A 27751-nucleotide genomic window follows, 5' to 3' on the forward strand; every position below is an offset into this window, starting at 1 on the left:
CAACCCTTGCTGGAAACACCTGTACAGGTAAAGCAAAAGGTTTGCTTTACTAATTTGGGTGTTTTTCAGTCCAATCAAGTTGATAATCACAATTAACCATCACAAGTTCACTTCTTGTCTACTTGGTACCGAAAGATACCTCCTTAAACCATTATATACCATTCCTCATAATATATTATATAATACAATATTATATATATTATATAATATATATAAAATACACAATATAACATATATTATATGATATATTATGTATATAATAGATATTATATCCTCATATCTCATAATGCCAAATGCACTCAGTTCATCTCCATGAGTCCTCATAGTCATAACATGACATTCAAAAGTCCAAGTTTGAAGTGTCCTCTGAGACTGAAGGAAAACTCTTAGTTGTAAACCACTGTAGAATAAAAACAAAAAACAATCACATACTTTGATGATACAGTGGCACAGTAAGCATTCTTGTTCCAAAGGTAGGACTAGAACACCAGCCAGGAAGGATCAGACCAAAGCAAGACTAAAACCTAGTAGCCAAACATTCAATCCTGTGGCCCCAGTTCTCCTCCTAGGACACATAGTCTGAGGATATGATCTGCAAAGGGTTTTTACAGCCTTCCCCAATGACCTTGGTCTGTTGCAGTCCATGTGACTGACTGATTTCTGAGGCTGGCTCAGGTCACAGCCTTCTGCTTTATTCAGCAGGTGTTCTGTTCCATGCATTCAGCATTTCTAACTTTTTAGAGTTTTCATTGCATCTTCTGTTTTATCCTTACAAGTTTGTGCATCAGCCTCTGAGGGGTGGAATTGCTTAAAAGAACTTTGACTTTGCACACATTTCTTAGCTTCCTAAGTAGGTGAAAGCCTCTCCATGACTCTGTAGCTTTCGCATTCTACATAACTGCAAGACCAAAATCCTGGATGATATTGACATAGATCACAGATATAGCAGAGACTGGGGTCCCTATAGACAATAGCTTCAGTGGCTTTGGATCACAGGGAAACGTTGCTCTAGGCAGCCCTGTGTACATGGGGCCCCATATCCTCTCAAGGAAAAGCCTTTCAGATAAGTTTATTCTTTGATCCTTGTCAGCTTCTCTTGTTGGGAACTTGCTGATACATACCTTAGATGTGCCAACACCGCTTTTCTTTTGCCCCAATTTGAAGTACTCTTATTTCTCTTCTATAAAAAGTACAGGTTTTTAAAAGTCTATTATGCTCTTGGTTGTCAGTTTTTAGTATAAATCTGCTAAGCAGCCACCAATAACTGTTTATCTCTGAATGTTATACTACCTTCAAATATCCTCTTTTGAGTTAATTAAGCCATTACTTTAAATTCAGCCTCCCACACTCTTCAGAACATCTGCAAAATGTAGACAAGTTCTTGACTATTGTGTAACACAAATGGCTTACAATCCAATTCCTATTAGGGTCTGTAGTCTCATGTGATATCCCATGAACAGTCTTTACTATCTGCAAGCCTGTCAACATTTTGCCTTTTTGAACTCTTATGACATGTACTCATTGAGCTCTGTCTATTGCAGTCTAGGCTTTCTCTAGCCAGATTTCTCCCACAGTTCCAAAGACTTCAGGACACAGCTGTACCCTAATTTTGGCACCATGTTTTGGTATTAGTCATTTCTTCTCTTACTGTGGCAAAATATCTGTTAAAAACAAATCAAGGGAGAAATAAATAGATTCATTTTGGTAAATGGTTTCAGAGCTTTCAGCCTATTATGGAGGGAGGGTAGGAGGAAGGGAGAGAGAGAGAGCGAAAAAGAGCGGGGACGGGGGGCGGGGGGGGAGAAAGAGAGGGAAAATTTGCCTGTGATATACTACAGAGATTCAGGACAGCTCTCCCTACTTAGTTAATTCTTTCTCTGGGAGTACCTTCATAAGCACACCCAGAGCTATACTCTATGCTTTATTAATCTTTTAGGGATTTCTGAATCCATTCAAAGTGACAATCAAATTTAACCATCACACTGGATAACTGTAGTGTAATGTCATTCAGGAAGGATTTCGTTAGTTGCTTTCGTGGTTCTCACAGGAGTACTATCTTGAGTTTTTTCTGGTGATAATCTTGTCACATTAAAAACATCCATTGACTATTTTGGACCGAAATGTACTTATAGAAATATGTTGAGTGCTGTGTTCCTTGAAATGTATCAGTCAATAGTTTGATCTTTTTTTTTTTTTTAAAACAGTTTGGTCTTTTACTGTTCCATTTTATTATTCTTTTACTCAAATGACTTGACATTGATTTAGATTTTTTTTTTCCTGGTCGTGGGGTTTGAACTCAGGGCCTGGAAATGGTTCTGTGGCCCAAGTGGTAAAGCTCTAGCCTTGAGAAAGCCCAAGGACAGTACCCAGGCCCTGAGTTCAAGGCCCAAGACTGACAAAAAAAAATTAAAAGGAGAAGCAATTACTTTAAAAAAAAAAAAAGGGCCTTATGGACTTTTGTGGCTTTGAATGGTGGTCCTCAGGTCTCAGCCTCTTGAGTAGCTAGGACAGGTGTGAGCCACTGGTGCCCCACATGATTCACAAGTTACTTCAGGACCTTGTGGTATGTTTGGATTTATAGCAGTACTTAGACAAACAGTAATGGAGAGGTTGAAGACAATGATTTTTAAGGTTTGCCTGTTGGATTTTTTGATGTTTTGCTTTTGTGCTAGTTGTAAACAAAAATGTTAAAAATACTCTTATTCTGAAATTGACTTAGACCAGGGTGATAATCTGAACCACTTAAAAGGATGGACATTTTCCCACTTCAGAATGTTTTCATGCATCAGGTTAAATAAACACTGCCCATAATTAGGTAGTTTTCTATTCTTACAGTTACAGAAATGATATAATGTTTTTACTTTGACATTATTCTTTATGGGTTTAAGTCTTAGAAATGTTTTTTTTTTAATTTAAGGAAACCAAAGTAGAAGGTTGCTAATTTTTGATACATTTATTTATATTCAGAAAGAACAAGAAAATGTCACAACAGTCTCCACTGAGTTTGAACAACCAAGTGAAAACTCTTACCAGAACACAACATTATTTGAAAAAATTACATCTGAATCTACAGAAAATGATTCTGTGAAACTATTCTCATTGGGTTCTCAACAACTGAGATTAAGTACTGCCTCCACAAGTGCCACTTCCTGTTCAGCCACAAATAATTTGGGGAGTGCTATTTCCACTGATGAGGTGGAGATTACTTCCCCATCTAAGAAGAGTGAGGATGAGTTGAATGTAGTGGAAAACTGTCTTCTAAGTGAACACAGTGAAGAGAACCAGTCTTTGATCTCAGCTGAACCAAGTAAGTAATCCTAAGATTTGTGAAGATATTTTTTTGTGTGCTTTATTCGACTTTTTTTTTTTCTTTTCAAATTCTTCTGAGGCAGTGAGCCTTTATGACATCACTGTGGGATATAGTAACTTCAGGAAAAATGGTCTGAGGTTTTCTTCATAATATTGTAATGCCAATTTAGGTGTGGAGTACTTGGAAGCATGGTAACTTAAAACAAAATAGTTCAGGCTAATGTTTTATTACATAGATTAATATGTATCTATGACATACAAACCCTCAGCCTAACTTTAATTATGTTCTAAAATCTAAGTGCCAGTGATTGTATATAGAGATTCCCTTCTTGAATACTTGTTTATTAAACATGTCATTTGTAATATGATGTAAAAATCAATGCTAATAAATTCTTGAATAAAAAAATATTGTCAAAAAAACAAAAAACAAAAAACTAGTTCAGAGCAGGAAGTTTGGCCTAGTGGCAGAGTGCTTGACTAGCATGAACAAAGTTCCAGGTGTGATTCCTCCGTACCATATATACAGAACAAGCTGGAAGTGGTGCTGTGGCTTAAGTGGTAGAACTCGAGCCCTGAGAAAGCCCAAGAACAGTGCTCAGGCCCTGAGTTCAAGCCAGGATTGGCAAAAAAAAAAACCAAACCAAAACAACAAAAAAATCCTTGTTCACTGTGGTAAAGCCCAGTAGTTTTAAAATGAGTTCTCTAAAGATCATTATTCTTCTCCTTTGGTTGATAAATATGTTTTTTTGTAAAGAGTTTATTAACATTGATTTTTACATCGTATTTCAAATGACATATTTAACAAACAAGTGTGATAAATATGCAGTCACATAGTACAATAAGTCAAAAGACTCGTTAGGGAATACAGTGGTGAGTCTTTGTTCCTAAGGTCTTTTTATTTTATTTTAAAATTTTGTGTTTTCCTCTGTGATCAGGATTTTAACAGTCTACCAAAGCCATACCTCTAGCTCCCCTCCCCCTTAAGGTCTTATATTAGCTTATATTACTGTGACAAAATCCTTAAAATTATTAACTTATCAGAACGAAAATATTTATTTTGACTCAAGTTTTGTTAAGTTCCAGTCCAAGAGAGGGCAAACCCATCGTTTTGGCCCTTTATTGAATATGCCAGATAGCAGTATTAGGGAATGTGTCATGGAGCATTAGCCTGAGAGCAAAATGATGACATAGGTCCCCAAATCTCCTTGAGTGGCATCTCCCAATGACCTAAGAATTAAACCTTGCCTCTCAAAGATTCTACCTCTGGAAGAAAGTATGGTTTCTTCTTGAGTTGGCTTAGGCTGTGATCTTTCTGTTTGTGTTTCCTGGTATCACTGGGGAAGACAAGTGATATATCCAGCCATTGTGCTTCCTCCACATAGCTGGGATAAAGGTACATTATTGCAGCCAATGGTTAAGATGAAATATCTTGAACTTTTTGCACAGCCTGGACTTAAACAGTGATACTCCAGTTTTTACCTCCCATTAGCTAGAATTATAGGCTTGAGTCACTATGGGCTTTATCTAATTTAAAATTTGGAAATCCTTCAGAAGATATGGGAGGTGACTTCTGTATAAGAGTACTAATATTCAGTAGCCTTTCTGTATGCTAACAATGGACATGCAAAAAGAGAAATCATGAAAATAACTCCATTTGCAATAACCTTAAAAAATACCTAGGAATTATCCTAACCAAAGATGTAAAAGAGCCGACACTAGGGGCTCTTGCCTGTAATTCTAGCTATTCTGGAGGCTGAGATCTGAGTTTCGCAGTTCAGAGCCAGCCCGGGCACTAAAGACCATGAGACTCTTACCTCCAATTAACCACCAGAAAACTGGAAGTGGCCCTGTGGCTCAGAGTGGTAAAGCACAGCACCCAGGCTCAGAGTTCAAGCCCATGACCGACAACAACAACAAAAAAAAGAGAAAAAGAAAAAAGATGTAAAAGATCTACAAAAATCTTAAGAAATCGAAGAGGATACAAGGAAATGGGAAGACCTTCTGTGTTCATGGGTAGATAGAATCAATATTATGAAAATGGCCATACTGCCAAAAAATACACAAATTCTCAATGCAATCCCCATTTAAAATTCCAATGACAATCTTTACTGAGATAGAGAAAACAATCCAAAAATTCATATGGAACAACAAATGACAACAATAGCCAAAAGCAGTTGTAGGCAAAAAAAGCAATATGGGTGGCGTCACAAACTCTACTTCAAACTCTAATACAGAACTGTAATAGCAAAACTAGCTTGGTATTGGCACAAAACCAGACCTGAAGATCAGATTAGATGGAACAAATTAGAAGACCTAGAAACAAAACCATATACTTACAGTCATCTAATTTGACAAAGCATATAGTGGAAAAAAAACATAGCCTCTTCAATAATTGGTGCTGGGAAAACTGGGCAGCCATATGCAGAAAACTAAAAGTTGACCCCTGGTTGTCACCATGCATTAATATCAGTTAAAAGTGTATAAAAAACCTCAACATCAGACCTGAAACTCTGAAACTACTGCAAGAGAGAGTAGGAGAGACATTAGAACTTACTGGCAGGAGCTTCTTGACTAGAATCCTATAGGCACAACAGATAGGAGAGAGACTTAACAAATGGGACTACATCAAGATAAAAAATTTCTTCACAGCTAAGGACAGTTACCAAACTAGAAAGACAGCCAACCAATTGGGAAAAGATCTTTACCAGCAATGCATCAGACAGAAGCATAATATCCAGTATATACTCATTGCCTGACTCATGTAAATGTAACCCCTGTGTACATGTCCTCTGTAATAACAATTAAGTACATTTTTAAAAAGTTTTACAAAAAGTACTGATATTGAAAAAATTACTGATATGGAAACATTTGAATATTGCTAGTATAAATCAAGACTATGAATGGTAGTCTAGTTAGTAAATTGAATACATTTTTCTGAAGTGATGATCATGACACATTTAAAAATATATTTTTTGCTTTTAGTTGTTGTTTCCAGTGATGAAGAAGGACCCATTGAACATAAAAGTTCAGGAAATCTTAAGTTTCAAACTAATCAAGGTCATGAGATTGTGAATGAAAATCAGAGTATTTCTAAATCATCTTCATCAGAACTACCAGTGGTTACATGTGAATCTGTAAAGGTACTATATAATTTTTTTTTTTCCTGTCAGTCATGGGGCTTGAACCTCTGGGTCTGGGTGCCATCCCTGAGCTCTTCACATCAGGCTACTGCCCTAACCCTTGAGCCACAGCCCCATTTCCCATTTTCTAGTGATTAATTGGAGATAAGAGTCTCAGGGTCTTTAGTGTTCAGGCTGGCTTTGAACCTTGATTCTCAGATCTCAGCCTCCTGGGTAGCTAGGATTACAGCAATGAGCTACCACGCCCGGCTAAAGGTAATGTATTTCTGCCTTCTTATAGATAGTGTACTTACTGGCTAATGTCTACTAATTGTTTTAAGAAGCGGAATATTATAAAAAATGATTATACATTTTCTCAATTTGATTTGTTCCCTTTTTGTTCCTTCCTTTGTTATGCTTTGCCCCCAAGATGAAAGGAATGCAAAAACAACAAAAAGAAAAATCAAGAAATTTTGATTTCCACATAACAGGCAAAAAGCTAGAGGTATAACTTGCCTCAAGTGGTAGAATTCAATCTTAGGGAAAGCACTAAGGGAGAGCATCAAGCTCTGGTGACCACACACAGATGAAAATGAAAAGATAATACATCAGAATGACAAATTTTTTAAGTATGTGAACAATATTATAATTAGGTTAATAGTGAATATTTGTTTTAGATGACTATCACATGTTAGAAGGGGAGTTGAATACACAGATAATAATTGCTTTTGTGAAAATTTGTTAGATCATTTATGATGTTGAAACTACAAATACTAGGTAAATGTGAAATTGAAAAGTCATGTCAAAGCAGTGTAAAATCAGATGAATTTGTGGTACAAATCTGTTGATACTATCTGGTTGAATATTATTTAAAAGCAGAGTTATATAAATATTGTAAGTGGTGTGATTGAACTTTTAGGTAACCTTGAGTCATTTCTTGCGATCTTATAACACATAGTGTAAAATAAAGCACATATATTTACTAAACAAGAATTTATTTTTTTGGTATTTTTTAATTTTTTTTGTATTTGCATCTTTTAATTTCTTATTAAAAGTTCAATATCAAGACTATTATCCAAGTGCTGGTGGCTCAGCCTTATAATCCTAGCTATTGGGGGGTTGAGATCTAACAATCTCAGTTCACATCTGGCCTGGGCAAGAAAGTCTATGAGATTCTTTTTTTTTTTTTTTTTTTGCCAGTCCTGGGCTTGAGCACAGGGCCTGAGCACTGTCCTTGGACTTTCTCAAGGCTAGAGCTCTACCACTTGAGCCTCAGCACCACTTCTGGCTTTTTTCTATGTATGTGGTACCGAGGAATCGAACCCGGGTCTTCATGCATGCTAGGCAAGCACTTTAACCACTAGGCCAAACTCCCGGCCCCAGTCTATGAGATTCTTATCTCCAGTTAACCAGTAAAAAGACAGAAGTGGAAGCCAGTGGCTACTCAGGAGGGGGAGATCTGAGGATCAAGGTTCAAAGCCAGCCTGGGCATACAAGGACCTGAGACTATCTCCAATCAAGCTCTAGAAAACGGACAGGTGGGGCTTGGCTCAATGGTAGGACAGTAGCTTTGAGTTGAAGAGCTCAGGGACACTGCCCAGGCCCAGGGGTAGGGGTGGTAGCCATGAGCTGAAGAGCTCAGGGACAGCACCCAGGCCAAGTTCAAGTCCCATGACCTCCCCCCACCCCCCAAAAAACCCCAAAAAAGAACTGGAGCTGTGGCTCAAGCAGTAGAGTGTTAGCCTTGAGCAAAATAACAGGGAGAGTGCACAGGCCCTGAGTTCAAGCCCTAAGATTGGTGTATGTATATGTGTTCTCTCTCTCTCTCTCCCTCCCTCCCTTCCTCCTTACCCCCTCTCTCATACACACACACACACACACACACACACACACACACGTCTAGTAACTTGGTTAATGGAAGCAATTTTGTGTGATAGAATACTTAACATAGAGAAAGAAACCTGAGTTCGGATCTAGTTTTTCTTTTTACTGACCATATGACTACAAGAAAAGTTACTTAGCCAATCCAAGTTTTTATTATCTTTATTTATGAAATTGAGGCAGACTACCAATAGGGTGGTTTTAAATTAGCATTCTATATTAATATAAATTTATTTCTGGTGAGTTAAACTAGGCTTATGCCTGATAGCTCATACCTGTAATTCTAGCTATTCAGGAGGGTGAGATCTGAGGATTGTACTTTGAATCAGCCCAGACAAGAAAATCCGTGAGACTATTTAACTACCATAAAGCCAGAAGTGGAGTTGTGGCTCAAGTGCTAGAATAGTAGCCTTGAGCACAAAAGCATGAGGACAGCATCCAGGTCATGAGGGCATGAGGACAGCACAAACAAAAAAGAAAAAGATTATCAATTAAGGGCTATTAAATACAAATCCATGGTATTGATGATGCAGAGGAAGATATAGTTCCAGAATTTATGCCTATAGAATTAAATTTCTATTTGACTATTTAACATTTTTCAAGGTAGATCATTTTTTTCTTTCCAGAAAAAAACCTATATAATTATTTTTAGCAATAAAAACTATAAAATTCTCCACAAATTCATTAATGATAATTTAAGGAGGAATTTTGACATTAGAATAAATTTTAGGGACTAGAATTGTGACCTAGTGGTAGAGTGCCTGCCTAGCATGGATGAAGCCCTGGGTTTGATACCTTGTACCATATATACAGAAAAAGCCAGAAGTGGTGTTATGGCTCAAGTGGTAGAGTGAAAGCTCAAGAACAGTGCCTAGGCCCTGAGTCCAAGCCCCAGGACTGGCAAAAAAAATATTTTTAGGTTTTATAGCTATAACTATATTTTTATAATTTCTTCTTTTATAGGAATCACCTGAATTCTGCTCATATAATTCTATCACAGAAAAGAGTTCCTGTACTATACCTAATAATGAAACGGATTTACATCTGGATTTTATATTTACTTCTGTGTATATTGGTAAAATGAAAGGAACTTCTAAAGGTTGTATTACAGTAAGTTATGTTTTATTTTCCATTCCATTTTGGGCATTTCAGATTGTGTGTGTGTGTGTGAAAATAGACTTGAGATTAGTTTTATTTGGGATACTTTGAATGTGTGAGACATGTCTTTAATATTTTGATATGTGTCTTTAATTCTCTCCTACTAAAATCCTTTCTCTGATTTGTTTACTCAACCAGAGTTCTTTACTCATCATTGGAAAAAGCCAGATTGATGGGCAGGTTTTTGGGGAAAGGAGAAAGATTTATTTGGAAAGCCAGTAAACCAAAAAAAGATTAACAAAGATAATCTTGGAAATTTATAAGTACAAATAGCTTTTACTGGTAGAAAATGAGAAGCCAGAGGAGCAATGGCAAAAACAAACAAACAAACAAAAAACAACCAAACTACATACAGAGTGGTGTATTCTTTATAGGGACCTAGTTTTCTTTTCCATCAAAATATTCTTGAGATAACACTGGACTTTCATTTCTTAACTCAGAACCTATAATGTTTTAGATAATTATTTCCCTTCAAATCAAACATTATTTCACATTTAAGGAATAAGATTAGCAAAAACCTTGGTCTACACTTTGATGTTATCTCTTTTCAAGAAAAAAAAAGATAATGATTTGTAAACTTTATGACTTTCACTTTTTAGTTCCTACTCTGAAGCTAGCTAACCTTGGAGTTAATCATGAAGATACAGAAGGCATTTCGTTGGGGGAGATGATTGTGAAAGGCAACACTTTTAACCAGTTTGATCAAAGGTGTCCTCTACAGGCAGGCCAGTGGGAGACAAGTGATGCAGTGTTCAAATTCTGCGATTTTTTGGGGGGGAGGGAACAGTCCTGGAGTTCAGCTCCTGGGACTGCCTTTGGGCTTTCTCAAGGTTCTACCACTTGAGCCACAGCACCACTTCTAAACTTTTCTCTTTTTTTTTTTTTTCTTTTTTGCCAGTCCTGGCGCTTGAACTCAGGGCCTGAGCTGTATCCTTTGGCTTTCTCAAGGCTAGCACTCTACCACTTGAGCCACAGCACCACTTCTGGCTTTTTCTATATATGTGGTACCCAGGAATCGAACCTGGATCTTCGTGCATGCTAACAAGCACTCTACCACTAGGCCAAACTCCTGGCCTTACTTTTAGCTTTTTCTGTGTATGTGGTACCAAGGAATGCATGCCAGGCAAGCAGTTCTACCACTAGGCAACACTCCCAGTCCTCAAATTTTTTAAAGCAGGTGATTTTTCAAATCAATTAAAAGTAAGGAGGGCCGAAGGCTATGTATTCATATATGATATTTAATATAACGTATGAAAAAACAGTCACATGCATTGTTGCTATCCCTTGGATTCTAAGTTACTTGGTAGTAGTTGTTCCTCGGGGTGTAATTTGGAACCCACATAACAAGTCTAACAGATTCTTCCAAGTTCATAACTTTTTCTCGAAGCATATCCCAGGAATGGATTCTGATCTGTTTTCCTGCTTTTTAAAAAGCATATTCTTGGGCTGGGAGTTTGGCCTAGTGGTAGAGTGCTTGCCTAGCATGCACGAAGACCCAGGTTTGATTCCTTGGTACCACATGAACATAAAAAAGCCAGAATGGTGCTGTGGCTCAAGTGATAGAGCTCTAGCCTTGAGAAAGCCCAAGGACAGTGCTCAGGCCCTGATCTCACGGCCCAAGACTGGCAAAAAAAAAACACATATTTATTCTCAAGCACTGTATATGTATATCAGTTTGGATCTTTTTTTTTTTTTTTTTTTGGTGGGTCATGGGTCTTGAACTCAGCCTGAGCGCTGTCCCTGAGCTCTTCAGTTCAAGGCTAGTGCTCCACCACTTGAGCAACAGCGCCATTTCTGGTTTTCTCCAGCTTAATTGGAGATAAGAGTCTCACAGACTTCCTTGCCCAGGCTGGCTTTGAAGTGCAATTCTCAGATCTCAGCCTCCTAAGTATCTAGGATTACATGCTTGAGCTACTGGTGCCCGGCTAAATGCTATGTATTAGACTCTTTTTTTGCAGGGTGGGGGGGAGGGTCAGTCCTGGGGCTTGAATTTGGCACTATCCTTGGTCACTTTTTACTCAAGGCTAGTCCCTTGCTACTTAATCCTTGGTCACTTTTTATTCAAGGCTAGTCCCTTGCTACTTAAGCCACAGCACCACTTCTGGATTTTTCTGTGTGTATGGTACCAAGGAATCAAACCCAGGACTTCATGAATGCTAAGCAAACACTGTACCACTAGGACATGCTCCTGGCTTCTTCAGTTTGGATTTTAACATCTTATTTTCTTAGTAAATCTAGCTATTACAATACTTATCAGCTTTTTTTTTTTATTTTTTTTTTTTTATGGGTGATGTAACTAGTATTTTTTTTTTTTTTTTGCCAGTCCTGGGCTTGAGCTCAGGGCCTGAGCACTGTCCTTGGACTTTCTCAAGGCTAGAGCTCTACCACTTGAGCTTCAGCACCACTTCCGGCTTTTTTCTATGTATGTGGTACCGAGGAATTGAACCCGGGTCTTCATGCATGCTAGGCAAGCACTTTAACCACTAGGCCAAACTCCTGGCCCCTACTTATCAGCTTTTAAGGCTTATCTGGAATAATGCTTCTTTCAGGAAGCCTTCCCAGATCCTTCTTTCCCAGCCAGAATTAACTTCTCTGTACTAAGAATCTTCTTGCCTAAATTTCCTGTCTTTTAGGATTATAGTCATAGGACACTGTGCCTATATTTTTTATTCACTTAACAAGTTGTTTTTTTTCCCCCTACTGGGAATAGCTGAGAGAGAGAGAGAGACAGAGACAGAGACAGAGAGAGGGAGAGAAAATATACTGTCACCATTTTCATTCCAAGATATGCATAAATATCAGACCTTGGTCAAGTATAAGAGATCAAACAAGATTGTTTGATGCAGCTGAAGAAGAGAGAATAAGTGTAGTAAGAGTGTAATAAGACATGCAAAGATACCATATTTCTCCATAATTTTATAGCTGCTTGAGCTTTGGAAAATAACCACCCCTATACTCATTTCCAAATATGTCACAAAGTATTTGGAAATGAAAATAAATGTACATAATATTAATTATATATAAAATTATATAAAAGTAACAATATCCAGTGTATATCCTCTGAAATGTGGAAAATTGCAAGGAGGGATTGAGTTGGGAAGGTTGGAAGAGAATGATAAAAAGGATGATATTGATCAAAATTGTGCTTATAAACTGATTTGTTGAGTACTTAAAGGTAATAAAAATATAATAAAAATTGAACATAACAGTTGAGTAATAACTTGATGGCATTAATTTGGATATCATGTCTTACTATATAAATGCTAGTGTTTTGCAATAATAATTTTGGTATGACCCTAGTTAAGGGTCTTCCAGAGCTGAGAAAAGTTCAATAAGTTAACTGTTTACCTTCTCATTTGTGTAAGTAGTAAAGACAATAGATGCAGGAATTTTAATTGTAAATTCATCTTGTAACCATATGACCTATTGTCTCATTTTTGCTTCAGTGGATATGAGTTATTTATTTATTTATTTATTTATTTTCGGTCATGGGGCTTGAACTCTGGGCCTGAGTGCTGTCCCTGAGCTCCTTAGCTCAAGGCTAGTAGTACTCTACCACAGTGCCACAGTTCCAGTTCTGGCTTTCTGGTGGTAAATTGGAGATAAGAGTCTCACAGACTTTCTGCCCAGACTGGCTTTGAACCATTATCCTCAGAGCTCAGCCTTCTGAGTAGGTAGGATTACAGGCGAGAGCCACCACGCCCTGCTAACACTCTTGTCTACTTACATAGAACTCATGTACACAAAGGCCATTTAAATTTGTCTTGTGCTCAAAGACAATAAGTCAACAATTTTGTAAATAAGCATATTAATTTGGCAATAATGGAAAAATAAACCACTAAGCACAAGATTGTTTTAGATGCTATATGTAAGATTTATCCCTGAACAAAATTTTTTAAATTAAATCAACATTTATGAGTTACCAACCCAAAAGATACTCAGAGAAAAGAAGCTTCTTACGGTAGAATGAACAAAAGAGAAAGAACTTCAGTCAGAAGGGAAGTGTAACATGGAATAAGAAAGATAAACTCTCGGGATAAAAGCTGCTAATGTCCATTTTGAGTTATCAGGGAGAGAGTTGTTCTGGTTGGGGGACTAAATTTATGTTTTAATTTTGATAAATACATCACTGTTTCGAGGTTGGATTTATTAGACACTTTTAGTATTAAAAAGTGGTATACAGCCCGGGAGTTTGCTCTAGCAGTAGGGTGCTTGCCTAGCATGCACAAAGACCTGGGTTCAATTCCTCAGTACCACATACATAAAAAAAAGCCAGGGGCTGGGAGTTTGGCCTAGTGGTTAAAGTGCTTGCCTAGCATGCATGAAGACCCAGGTTCGATTCCTGGCACCACATACATAGAAAAAAAAAAGCCGGAAGTGGTGCTGAGGCTCAAGTGGTAGAGCTCTAGCCTTGAGAAAGTCCAAGGACAGTGCTCAGGCCCTGAGCTCAAGCCCAAGACTGGCAAAAAAAAAAAAAAAAAAGCCAGAAGTGGTGCTGCAGCTCAAGTGGTGGAGCTCTAGCCTTGAGAAAGCCTAAGGACAGTGCTCAGGCCTTTAGTTCAAAGCCAGGACTGGCAAAACAAAAACAAAAACAAAAATAGTATGCAGTATAAAGTTACTTAGTTTTGTGTTAATTTAGCCAAGGCAATTTTTTGATAGGGAGATTTTCTACAGAAGCAATGCTTATAGTATTAACACAAACTTAATAAAAGTTGTCTTTTTTTTTGGTGGGTTATGAGGCTTGAGCTCAGCCTGGGCATTGTTCCTGAGCTCTTCAGCTCAAGGCTACTGCCCTATTTTTTTCTAATGGTTAATAGGAGATTAGAGTCTTGGTCCTTTTGTGCCTGGACTGGCTTTGAACCTTGCTCCTCAGATCTCAGCCTCCAGAATGGCTAGGATTCCTGTCATGAGCCACCGTACCGGCAAAAGTTGTCTTTTGATGGTCATAATGTCCCATTACTAATAATGTAGTGCATTGATGCTGTTTGTTCTGTGTATTTTGTGAGTTTGGTGTAAGTTCTTTTGCAAGAGAATGATCATCAGCTTTTGAGGCAGCTACCCTCTGTGGTTTCTAGATAGTTCTTCTGGAATTGGCCTTAGTTTTTCCTTCAATTTTTAGAATATAGTTTTGATAATTAAGAAAAGTTTCACTGAATTTTACAAATGAGAATATTGAGAATTAACTTACACTAGGTTCGTAAACAACCCTAAAAACTTTATAATGAAACAGTTCCTTTATTTATTATTAGAAAGACTTGAACACTTAGTGTAGACTTTGGATGCGTACTTGAGATATGAAAAAGAAAAATTATGTTTGAACAGTAACACATTTTGAGTAGTAACTCATTTTTTGTTTTTCATTTATTTTTTAGTTCACAACAAAGTATGTTAAAATCCCATTTCAAGGTAAGCTCTTATGCTCTTATCACCTTTCCTCTTCACAGTAATTTTGAGTATAGAATAATGGTTAGAAAAAAAATCTGACATCCTTCTCTAATAAGGTTTCCATAATTTTGGTATAGAATATAAACTAAAGGCAGTTTAATAGTGTGTTTCATCTTAACATTTTTACCACCTCCAAAATAACATTTAAATGTTTCATAATGCTGAAAATAATATTATTATTATAATGGCTTTAAATAAAATAATGGCTATAAAATAATACTAAAGTACTCATGCTGATATGTTATGATTCTCAGAAAATAAAGTTTGAAGCAAAAATAATTTGTTTATATATATGTATGTGGGATTTAAATAGGAACTATCAGGAAAGAAATACAGAAACTTATAATTTGTTTATACAAAGCAGCTTAAAATTTTTTTTATTGTAACTAATAGATTACATTATATTCACCCAATAGAAGGTACATTTCTTAACAATCATTGCTACACCTTCTCATGTTTTTGTCCCCATTTCCCTCCCCTCCCCTCATCTTGAGCAGCTTAAAATTTTTTAAATTATTAGCATATATTATGCAAAATGGAAGATTTCATTGTGACAACTCTATATCTGTGTAAAATTACTTTGATTATATCCCTCTTAGTCCTGTGTGTATGTGTGTGCGTATGTTCGTGCATGCGTGTGCACTCACACACACACAAAAACATGCACGCACCAGTCCTGGCACTTACACTTAGGGCCTGGGTACTCAGCCTCTTTTCCTCCAGGGTAACACTCTATGCTTGAGCCACAGCTCTACTTCGAACTTTTTTTGGGGGAGAGGGGTGGGGGTAGTTGAATAGAGATAAGAATTTCACAGACTTTCCTGCTTGGGTTCAATTGGACCATGAGCCTCAGAATTAATACTCAGATCTCAGCTTCCTGAGTACTTCATTGGGATTACAGAAGTGAGCCACTTGTGCCTGGCTTCTATTATTCTTTTTAACCCATCTCCCAAATTCTCCATTTTAAAACTTTCTTGTAAACTTAAAAATAGGGCTTACTTTGACCTTCTCGTATGTTCATACAATATATTTTGACCCTCCTACATTTTCTCTTCCCCTTCTTACTTTCTGCTGGTTCCCTGTCTCAAATAGTTCCCCATTTATTTTCACAATTTTTCTTTTTTCTTCAAAAATTAGTCTTACAAATGCCATTTCTGCACATTTTCTTTTTTCTTTTTTTTTTGTGGGTCATAGGGCTTGAACTTGGCCTGGACACTTTCCCTAAGCTCTTCAGCTCAACATTACCACCCTACCTCTGGACCTGGGTGTTGTTCCTGAGCTCTCGAGCTAAAAGCAACCACCTTACCCTGTTTCCAAGCCCCACTTCTTGTTTTCTAGAGGTTAACTGGAGATAAGCAACTCAAGTCCTTTTCTGCCCAGGCTGGCTTTGAACCTTGTTCCTCAGATCTCAGCCTCCGGAATAGCTAAGATTACAGGCGTGAACCACCGTGCCCGGCTTACTTCTGCACATATTCTACACATGTAAACTATTTATCCCAATCAAGTCTTCTTCCTTCACTCTCAGATTTCTTCTTTCTTAAGGCAACTTCAGCAGTTTCTATTTTCATACATAGAAATACCATGTGGGGGCCGGGAGTTTGGCCTAGTGGTAGAGTGTTTGCCTAGCATGCAAGAAGACCTGGGTTCGATTCCTCAGTACCATATACATAGAAAAAAGCTGGAAGTGGTGCTGTGGCTCAAGCGGTAGAGTACTAGCCTTGAGAAAGTCCAAGGTCATTGCTTAGGCCCTGAGTTCAAGCCCCATGACTGGAAAAAAAAATACCATGTGGACCATACTCAACCTCATTCAAAAGCTTCAGAACCCTCTTCCCTTTTGATCCCATCCCTCCTCAATGGAACATGCTTGACTTTCCTATCTCTATGTGTTTGTGTGTGTGTTAACCAGACAGAGGCTTTACTATGGTGTTTCAGATGTTTTTCTTACGTTTTTCTTAAATAATCCTCTCTATTGTTTTCGCTTTTTACCTTCTAATTATATTTTCTATAGATTCCACATAGAAAGGAACACATGATATTTATATCTCTGAGTCTGGCTTATTTTGATTAACATGATAATCTCTTTCTATTTTCACTTTGCTACAATTGATATAATTGTATTCTTTATGGTGAAATAATATTTCATTATGTATATGTAACATGTTTTTTTTTCATCTATTCATTGTGTGATGGGCATGTAGGATGATACCATAACTTGGCTATTGTGAATAGTGCCGTAATAAACACAAATGTTCAGGTGTGTTTTACTTACCTTTAAATGTATGGCCAAAAGTGGTAGTGTAGGATCATATGGTAGTACTTTAAAGAACCTCCACATTCTTACCAACAATATATGAGGATTTCTTTCCTGTCTGTACCCCTTTCTGAATCCTCTTCAGCTTTTGTTCTTTTCCTTTCTTCCTTCCTTCCTTCCTTCCTTCCTTCCTTCCTTCCTTCCTTCCTTCCTTCCTTCCTTTCTTTTTTTTTCCAGTCCTGGGCTTGAGCTCAGGGCCTGAGCACTGTCCTTGGATTTTCTCAAGGCCAGAGCTCTACCACTTGAGTCTCAGCACCACTTCCGGCTTTTTTCTATGTATGTGGTACCAAGGAATCGAACCCGGGTCTTCATGCATGCTAGGCAAGCACTTTAACCACTAGTCCAAACTCCCGGCCCCTCTTTCTTTTTTTTTTATCTGTGTCATTATGAGAATTGAACCTGGGGCCTGGTATTTTTCCTGACCTTTTTCACTCAAGACTCATGGTCTATCACAGCCACAACTGTGAAGCCAAAGCTTTACTTTGTTGCTCTCTCTCTCTCTCTCTCTCTCTCTCTCTCTCTCTCTCTCTCTCTCTCTCTCTCTCTCTCTCTCTCCCTCTCTCCCTCTCTCTCCCTCTCTCTCCCTCTCTCTCCCTCTCTCTCCCTCCCTCCACCCCCTCCCTCCCACCCTTCCTCCCTCCCTCCCTCTCTTCCTCCCTTCCTCCCTTCCTCCCTTCCTCCCTTCCTCCCTTCCTCCCTTCCTCCCTTCTTTCTCTCTTTCTCTCTTTCTCTCTTTCTCTCTTTCTCTCTTTCTCTCTTTCTTTCTCTCTCTTTCTCTCTCTCTCTCTCTCTTCTCTCTCTCTCTCTCTCTCTCTCTCTCTCTTTCTTTCTCTCTTTCTCTTTCTTTCTTTCTTTCTTTCTTTCTTTCTTTCTTTCTTTCTTTCTTTCTTTCTTTCTTTCTTTCTTTCTTTCTTTCTTTCTTTCTTTCTTTCTTTCTTTCTATTTTGTCAGGCCTGGGGCTTGAACTCAGGGCCTGAGCACTGTCCTTGGACTTTCTCAGGGCTAGAGCTCTACTATTTGAGCTACAGTACCACTTCTGTCTTTTTCTATGTATGGGGTACGGAGGAATCAGGTCTTTGTGCATGCTACGCAAGCATTCTACCACTAGGCCAAGCTTCCAGCCCCTAATGAAGACCATTCTGACTGAGGGGAATTGGAATATCAATGTTGTTGGATTTTCATTTCCATTGTGACTAATGATGTTGAACACTTCTTCATTTGTTTATTGTTCATTTGTATGTTTTCTTCTGAAAGCTGTTAATTTGCCCATTTATTGATTGGATTCTTTATCCTTTTGGTGTTCAGGTGTTTAGTATGGTGAGCTTTTTCTATGTTGTGGATATTAATCCCTTGTCAGATGATTAGACTGTAAAGATTTTCTCCCATTCTCTAGACTGTCTCTTTACTTAGACAATTGTTTTCTTTTATATTCAGAAGATTTTTAGTTCAATCCCATTTGTGAATTCCTTTCATCGTTGAACTATTGGAGTTCAGAAAGTCCACAAAATGCCTGTACTTTGAATTGTTTTGATATATTTTTCAGGTCTATATAAAGTAATGCTAATCGTAATAATCACCATGGTGTAGAAACAAGAGGGTTTTTGTTGTTCTGTTTTTCTGTCTTTCTTTTTTTGTTTTGTTAGTGTACTGTTTGCAGTTATTTCTTTTGTCTTTCACTTTTTCTTTAGTTTATTCAGATTTTGGTACCCTTTGTCTTGTATATAAATTTATTTGATTTGGGGAAGGGAATGGGACCCAGAGAAATGGTGGGACAAAGGGTAAACCAATACAACAGCCATACTTGCTAGACAGTATGTTGGAAATGAACTTTATAACATGCGTGGGATGGGAGAGAGTGGGAGAACACAAAGGAGGAACACTGTTCCAAAAGATATGTACTCATGGGCCGGGAGTTTGGCCTAGTGGTAGAGTGCTTGCCTAGCATGCACTAAGACCTGGGTTTGATTCCTCGGTACCACATACATAGAAAAAAGCCGGAAATGGTGCTGAAGCTCAAGTGGTAGAGCTCTAGCCTTGAGAAAGTCCAAGGACATTGCTCAGGCCCTGAGCTCAAGCCCAGGACTGGCAAAAAAAAAAACACAAAAGATATGTACTCATTACCTTATGTAACTGCAATTCTTCTGTATATCACCTTTATAATAAATTAAAATTTAAAAAAGAAGAGAGTTTCAGGTTTTACGTTAAGATCTTTGATCCACTTTGAATTAATTTTGGTACTGGACGAGAGAGGGATGTAGTCCAAGGTTTCACCATGTGTATAAACAAGTTGTGGCATCATTTGTTGAAAAGGCTTTTTTCTTCAACATACTTTTTTTTTTTTTTTTTTTTTTTTTTTTTGGTGCCAGTCCTGGGCTTGAGCTCAGGGCCTGAGCACTGTCCTTGGACTTTCTCAAGGCTACAGTTCTACCACTTGAGCCTCAGCACCACTTCTGGCTTTTTTCTATGTATGTAGTACTGAGGATTGAACCTAGGTCTTCGTGCATGCTAGGCAAGCACTCTACCACTAGCCAAACTCCTACCCCAACATATTCGAGAGCTGTTAGCCAGATGACCTTATTTCTGGGTTTTCTATTTTTTTTTTTTTTGCCAGTCCTGGGCTTTGAACTCAGGGCCTGGGCACTGCCCTTGGGCTTTCTCAAGGCTACAGTTCTACCACTTGAGCCTCAGCACCACTTCTGGCTTTTTTCTATGTATGTAGTACTGAGGATTGAACCTAGGTCTTCGTGCATGCTAGGCAAGCACTCTACCACTAGCCAAACTCCTACCCCAACATATTTGAGAGCTGTTAGCCAGATGACCTTATTTCTGGGTTTTCTATTTTTTTTTTTTGCCAGTCCTGGGCTTTGAACTCAGGGCCTGGGCACTGCCCTTGGGCTTTCTCAAGGCTAGAGCTCTACCACTTGAACCACAGCACCATTTCTGGCTTTTTTTCTATGTATGTGGTATTGAGGAATCGAACCTGGGTCTTTTGTTATGATGGCTTTTTAGTATAATTTTTTTTATAACATTTTCTACATGGGTAAAGTGGACTGGACAATGTATCCTCAACTTAGAGACTCATTTTTTCATTCTCTCTCCAATTTAAACCTTTCTAAATAAAAAATGGCAAAAATGGGGCTGGGAGTTTGGCCTAGTGGTTAAAGTGTTTGCCTAGCATGCATGAAGACCCGGGTTCGATTCCTCGGTACCACATACATAGAAAAAAAAAGCCAGAAGTGGTGCTGAGGCTCAAGTGGTAGAGCTCTAGCCTTGAGAAAGTCCAAGGACAGTGCTCAGGCCCTGTGCTCAAGCCCAGGACTGGCAAAAAAAAAAATGGCAAAAATTAAATCATAGAAAATAATCTCCTTACAGACAGATTATGAAAACCCAAACCCAACAAACCATTCACTAAATGGGCAAGGGAACTAAAGAGAGACTTATTAGAAGAAGAGATTAAAATGGCAGAAAAGCATATGAGAAAATGTTCATCATCCATGGTCATAAAGGAAATGCAAATAAAAACAACCCTAAGATACCGCCTTACCCCAACAAGAATGGCCAAGATTTTGAACTCAGACAATGACAGTTGCTGGCTAGGTTGGGGAGAAAAAGGAACCCTACTACACTGCTGGTGGGATTGTAAACTAGGTTCAGCCACTCTGGAAAACAGTGTAGAGGCTTCTTAAAGAACTGAAAATTGACCTTCCCTACGATCCCGCCACACCACTTTTGGGCATCTACCGTGAACATCATAACCCAAGATATGATAAGGACACCTGCTCAGCTATGTTTATCTCTGCATTATTCACAATAGCCAGGTGATGGAAACAATCCAGATGCCCTACTGCAGATGAATGGATACAGAAAATGTGGCATATATATATATATAAAATGGAATTCTATATAACCAGCAGACAAGATAAAATAATGACATTTGCAGGGAAGTGGATGAATCTAGAGCGAATTTTGTTGAGTGAGACAAGTCAAGACCAAAGAAACAAAAGGCGCATGGTATCCTTAATATGTGGCTATTAGATCCAAACAGTACAAGAGAGAGGACTCAATATTTGCATACCCAATGCTATGGACATGATATTGGAAATATAAATGTAACTACATAGACATAAAAACCTATGACTCTATAGACATAATGTTTTATTTCATAAATTAATAGGTATCTATGATATACAAACCCTTAGACTAATTTTGATTATGTTCTAAAACCTAAGTGCCAGTGATTGTATATAGAGATTCCCTTCTTGAACACTTGTTTGTTAAACATGTCATTTGAAATATGATGTAAAAATCAATGTTAATAAATTCTTTAATAAAAAAGTGAACAACAAAAAGAATGAAGAATAAAAATATACACACAAATAGCACTTTAGATTTGAAAATTTAAGCTTCTATTTTAGTTGAAGATGTGAGCAAAGTAACTTGTAATTGATTTCCTCAGATATCCCATGACTAGAATAAAATGTCTAATAATTAGATTCTAATGATGTAATAATTAGATTACTACGTAACTAGATTACTCCATTACTAGCAAGAATATATTTGGTAGAAAAATAGTATATTAAAGCTGTTAGTACAAAATGATAATGAATTATTAAATAATATGTAAGCTTTTTAGATAAAGATGTGGCTGTAAGCACTATTTACTATAACAAAGATATGGAATCAACCCAATCAGTAGATGATTGGATGAAGAAGGTGTGGTACTTATACACAATGGAATTATATGCTGGTCAGAAAGAACGACATTGCCCCATTTGTAAGGAAATGGAAAGACTTAGAAAAAATCCTGTTAAGTGAAGTAAGCTAGACCCAGAGGAACATATGCTCAATGGTTTTCCTCATTTGTAATAATTAGTACACATCTAGGACTGTCCTAGCAGAGGATTACAATAGTGCAAAACCTAGATACATAAGGTCATATAGGATGAGAATAAATGAAAGGGTCTCTAGGATATGGAAACAAGTGTTTTATCTTGAGTGATTGTTATTCTTTTTTTGTAGTAAGATAGCTCACAACTTACCATAAATTATAAGGTTTTGTTTTTTAAAAAAATTAACATTGATTTTTACATCATATTTCAAATGGCATGTTTAACAAACATTGTTATTCTTAATGTACTATGTTATTTCTCTTCTTTGTTGCCTTTTGATCTCATATGGTTATTGTATCTCAAGGTGATTGGGAGGGGGGTTGGGAGAGGGAAATGGGGACAAAAACATAAGAAGGGGTATCAATATGTGAGAAGTAATGCACCCACTATCTGGCAAATGTAACTGTAACCCCTCTATACATTACCTTGATAGTAACAAAGTAAAATGAAAAAAAAATTTAAAAAAAGATGTGACTACAAAAGAAAATAATTTCAGAAAAGATAGTTAATCTATAGTTAACCTGGGTCATAAGCCAGGTGTGGTGGCTCATCCTAGCTACTCAGGAGACTAAGATCTGAGGATCAGGGTTCAAAGCCAGCTCGGGCACAAAAGGACCTGAGACTCTTACCTCCAGTTAACTTCTAGAAAATGGGAAGTGGGGCTTGGCTCAAGGTAGAGCTCAGGGATAGCACCCAGGCTGAGTTCAAGCCCCATGAACCACCCCCCCAAAAAAAGCCTGGGTAATAAAGCTACTTTTCAAATTCTTATACTGATATAAAAAGTGACATTTTAGGTCTTTATAACAAATATTTATACTCTGCATTAAAGAATTTTGTTGTATTTTTTCTATCCAATATGATTTATAAGACAGTCTCAATTATAAAGTGTAGTTAAATACATTTTTAAAACATGGTAATAAGGCTTGATATTTCTTAAAGAGGGAAATACTAGTTTTCTTCCTCAAATATTTCTGTTACTCATATGTAAAATCCTTTTAAAAACAAGGCATAAAAAGACAGAATGCAAAGAAGGTATTTAAATGATACTTGTGGCCAAGCTCCAGTGGATTATGCTTATAATCCTAGCTCCTTATATGGCTAGGATCTGAGGATTGAGGTTCATAGCCAGCTCAATCAGAGAAGTTTATGAAACTTATCTACAGATAACAAATAAAAAGCTGGATATCAGCTATGGATCAAGTCATAGAGCAATAGCCATGAGTATAAACACTTAGAGACAGTGCTCAGATCCACAATTTAAGCCCCAAGACTTAAATATGTTTGTGGATGGGAACTAGCGGATATAAATACTCTTTTTCTAAGGAGTTGAAGTAAATAATTCATTTATCTATATTTGTATTTACTTTTTATTATGTGGGCTGTTTGTAACTATTGCACAAGAAATATTTTTCCATTATATAGAAGTAATTCAGAGGTAGATTGAACTAGTACCATGTTTCCTTGGATAATGGAAGTAGTTGTGATTGATTGTGGAGCTTGAACTCGGGGCACGGCTGCTGTCCCTGGGCTTGTTTTGTTCAGGGCTAGTACCCTACCACATGGAACCACAGCATCACTTCCTGTTTTCTGGGGGGACCAGAACCTCCTCAGCAATAGTCACCAGCATTCAGTGAACTGGGCTGGGAGCCATTTTAATAGCATGGTGACTGTTCTCCACCTTTGGGCTGATAGAGAGCAGCCTTGAGCCTCAATGTGGCTGAGTTTTGTTCGTTCCTTTTTTTTTTGGTCAATCGTGGGGTTTAAACTCAGGGCCTGAGCACTGTCCTTAAATTTTTCTCAAGGCTGGAGGTCTACCACTTGAGCCATGGCACCATTTCCGGCTTTTTTCTATGCATGTGGTACCAAGGAATCGAATCCTGGTCTTCGTGTATGTTAGGCAAGCACTCTACCACTAAGCCAAACTCTCAGCCCCTGTGGCTGCGTTTTTAAAGGCAAACACCACATACAGGTGATCATAACTACATGCAGGTAGTTGTCATCTTATGATATCACCTTATGATACCCACCTTATGATGCCTTGTGGTTATTGAACCACAAGGATGAAACCACATGCAGGTGGTTGTAACCACACGCAAGTGGTTAAGCAGGTTAAGCATTATTACAACTTGGTAACGAGCCTGACAGGTTATTATAATAAGAATATCATGGACTTTTGTGTCCCAGTTGACTTTCAGTCTCCATTCTCAGATCTCATTCTTCTGAGTAGTTAGGATTACAGGTATGAGCCACCTGCTCCCAGCTTCTAGATTCTTTTATTAGTTATTCCTTTTTTTTTTTTCCTGCCGGTTGTGGGACTTGAACTCTGGGCCTTGGCATTATTCCTGAGCTTTTCAGCTCAAGGTTACTGTCCTACCCCTTGAGCCACAGTGCCACTTCCAATATTTTGTCATTCTTGACAAGGGACTTTCATTCTCAAGACTCCCTATGGTAAGGCTACTCATACTCTACCATCTTGATGTTCCTCCAGGTAGCAGGCAGGAGAAAGGGGAAAAGATGTCAAGTGCTGTCTCTCATCCTTTAAAGAGACTATTGCATGCATGAGGCTTGAACTCTGGGCCTAGGTGCTGCCCTGAACTCTTCAGCTCAAGACTACCGCCCTACCCCTTGACCCATAGCACCACTTTCGGTTTTCTGGTGATTAAATGGAGATAAGAGTCTCACAGACTTTAGTGCCCAGGCTGTCTTCAAACCACGATCCTCAGATCTGAACCTCCTGAGTATCTCACTTGACCCCTTCTACTTACAATTATTAGCTAAGTTAATTGCATGGCCCCACACTTATTTGCAAAGCAAACTAGGAAATGGATTTTTTTTTAAACTAGATATCTTGCTCCCTCAAATAAAATTAGGGTTCTGTTGCTAAGCAAGATGAAAATGGGTATGGAGTTGTGAGCTGTGTAAGAAAGAAATGAGGAACTTTTTTTTTTGTTGTTTTGTTTTAGTTTTTTGAGTTTTCACCCTGTTTTCTTTTTTCTTTTTTTTGCCAGTCCTGGGCTTGAGCTCAGGGCCTGAGCACTGTCCTTGGACTTTCTCAAGGCTAGAGCTCTACCACTTGAGCCTCAGCACCACTTCCGGCTTTTTTTTTTTTTTTTTTTTTGCCAGTCCTGGGCTTGAGCTCAGGGCCTGAGCACTGTCCTTGGACTTTCTCAAGGCTAGAGCTCTACCACTTGAGCCGCAGCACCACTTCTGGGTTTTTTTCTATATGTGGTACCGAGGAATCGAACCCGGGTCTTCATGCATGCTAGGCAAGCACTTTAACCACTAGGGCAAACTCCCGGTCCCCACTTCCGGCTTTTTCTACATAGGTGGTACCAAGGAATCGAACCCGGGTCTTTGTGCATGCTAGAAGAGCACTTTAACCACTAGGCCAAACTCCCGGCTCACCCTGTTTTGTTTTAATCTGTGTTATCAGTTTTACTGCTCAGTTTTTAGAATGGAGAAGTTACAATGTGAAGAATAAAATAGTGGGCTTGGCCATAAATATAACAGGTTAATTATTTGATCAAGTTTTCTTTTTCCTTTTTTTGGCCAGTCCTTGGGCTTTCTCAAGAGTAGAGCTCTATCACAGCACCATTTCTGGCCTTTTCTATATATGTGGTACCAAGGAATCGAACCTGGGTCTTTGTGCTTGCCAAACAAGCACTCTACGACTAGGCCTAAGTCCCATCCAGATGCCCAAACCTTTTTTTGCCATTCCTGGGGCTTAAACTCAGGGCCTGAGCACTGTCCATGGGCTTTCTCAAGGCTAATGCTCTACTACTTGAGCCACAGCCCCATTTCTGGCCTTTTCTATGTATTTGGTACCAAGAAATTGAATCTAGGTCTTCCTGCATGCTAGGCAAGCACTCTTACCACTAGGCCAAACTCCCAGCCCTCAATTATTTGAATACTCTCACTGGGCAGAGTGACTCACGCCTGTAATCAATCTAGCTACTCAGGAGGCTGAGATCTGAGGCTCTCAGTTCAAAGCACAAGGTCTGGAAGATTCTTATCTCCAGCTAACTGCTAGAAAACTGGAAGAGGGGTTGTGGCTCAAGAGGTAAGGCATTAATCTTGAGCTCAAGAGCTCAGGGACAACACCCAAGCCCAGGGGTAGGGCAGTTGCCTTGAGCTGAAGAGCTCAGGGACTGGGCCCAGACGGAGTTCAAGCCCCATGACCCAACCCCCCAAAAAAATTCTTTTTCAAACTTTAACGTTCACAATTAGTCACCAGAGAAGGATCTGTTAAACTGGAGGAGGGAGGGGTGTCTGTGAAGGGCCTCCATTTCTAATACCAGTGTTGCAGGCTGAGGGCTATACTTTTTTTGGGGGGGTGGGGAGTGGGTCATGGGTCTTGAACTTGGCCTGGGCACTGTCCCTGAGCTCTTTAGCTCAAGGCTACCACCCTACCCTTGAGCCAAGCCCCACTTCCCATTTTCTAGTTGTTAATTGGAGATAAAAGTCTCAGATCCCTTTGTGCCCAGGCTGGCTTTGAACCTTGATCCTCAGATCTCAGCCTCCTGAGTAGCCACCATGGCAGTGCCACATTTTTGAGTAGCAAGGTACCAAAAGATAAAGCATGGAGGGGTACTAATTGAGAGTACTATTTCAGATGAACACTTAGCTTATTTATATTTAACTGATAGTTGCTCTTCAGGTTGAGGTACTTGTTTTTTGCCAGTCCTGGGCCTTGAACTCAGGGTCTAGACACTGTCCTGGGGTTTCTTAAGGCTAGAGTTCTACCAGTTGATCCATACCACCATTTCTGGCTTTTTTCTATGTATGTGGTACCAAGGAATCGAACCCAGGTCTTTGTATATGCCAGGCAAGCACTCTACCATTAGGCTAAGCCCCTGGCCCCTTGCACAGCCTTTTGTAGGGGGCTGATTCTTTTTTTTTATTAAAGAATTTATTAACATTTATTTTTACATCGTATTTCAAATGACAAGTTTAACAAACAAGTATATACAATCACTGGCACTTTGATTTTAGAACATAATTAAAATTATGCTGAGGGTTTGTATGTTATAGATAATATTAATCTATGTAATAAAACATTGTATCTATAGAGTCATAAATTTTTATGTCTATGTAGTTGTGTTTATATTTCCAATGCCATGTCCGTAGCATTGGATATGCAAATATTGAGTCATTGCTCAATATTTTGATCTAATAGCCACATAGTAAGGATACTATGTGCCTTTTGTCCCTTTGGTCTTGATTTGTCTCACTCACTTGATTTGTCTCTCTCTAGATTCATCCAGTTTCCTGCAAATGTCATTATTTTATCTTGTCTGTTGGCTATATGTATATATATATATATATATGTATACATATATATATACCACATTTTTTACATCATATTTTAAATGACATGTTTAATAAACAAGTGTTCAAGAAGGGAATCTCTATATACAATCATTGGCACTTAGTTTTTAGAACATAATCAAAATTAGGCTAAGGGTTTGTATATCATAGATACATATTAATTTATGAAATAAAACATGTCTATAGAGTCATAGGTTTTTATGTCTATGTAGTTATGTTTATATTTCCAATACCATGTATATACCACATTTTTTGTATCCATTCATCTGCAGTAGGGCATCTGGATTGTTTCCATTGCCTGGCTATTGTGA

At 38.2% G+C, this 27751-nt stretch overlaps 1 protein-coding gene across 4 annotated transcripts in view; it reads left to right on the forward strand.

Moving 5' to 3' along the window:
- Positions 1 to 27751, forward strand: part of Senp7 (SUMO specific peptidase 7) — a 93425-nt gene that overhangs the window by 47507 nt on the left and 18167 nt on the right. For all 4 annotated transcript variants that reach the window (XM_090347165.1, XM_090347174.1, XM_090347184.1 and 1 more), the window contains 4 exons: positions 2968 to 3307; positions 6292 to 6449; positions 9273 to 9419; positions 14840 to 14873. In XM_090347165.1, coding sequence (XP_090203291.1) covers positions 2968 to 3307; positions 6292 to 6449; positions 9273 to 9419; positions 14840 to 14873 — 679 coding nt within the window. The remainder of the gene's footprint in view (positions 1 to 2967; positions 3308 to 6291; positions 6450 to 9272; positions 9420 to 14839; positions 14874 to 27751) is intronic.

The sequence above is a fragment of the Megascapheus bottae genome, chromosome 1, assembly GCF_031878675.1.
Source record: "Megascapheus bottae isolate mThoBot1 chromosome 1, mThoBot2.hap1, whole genome shotgun sequence".
In the NCBI taxonomy this organism is placed as follows: Eukaryota; Metazoa; Chordata; class Mammalia; order Rodentia; family Geomyidae; genus Megascapheus; species Megascapheus bottae.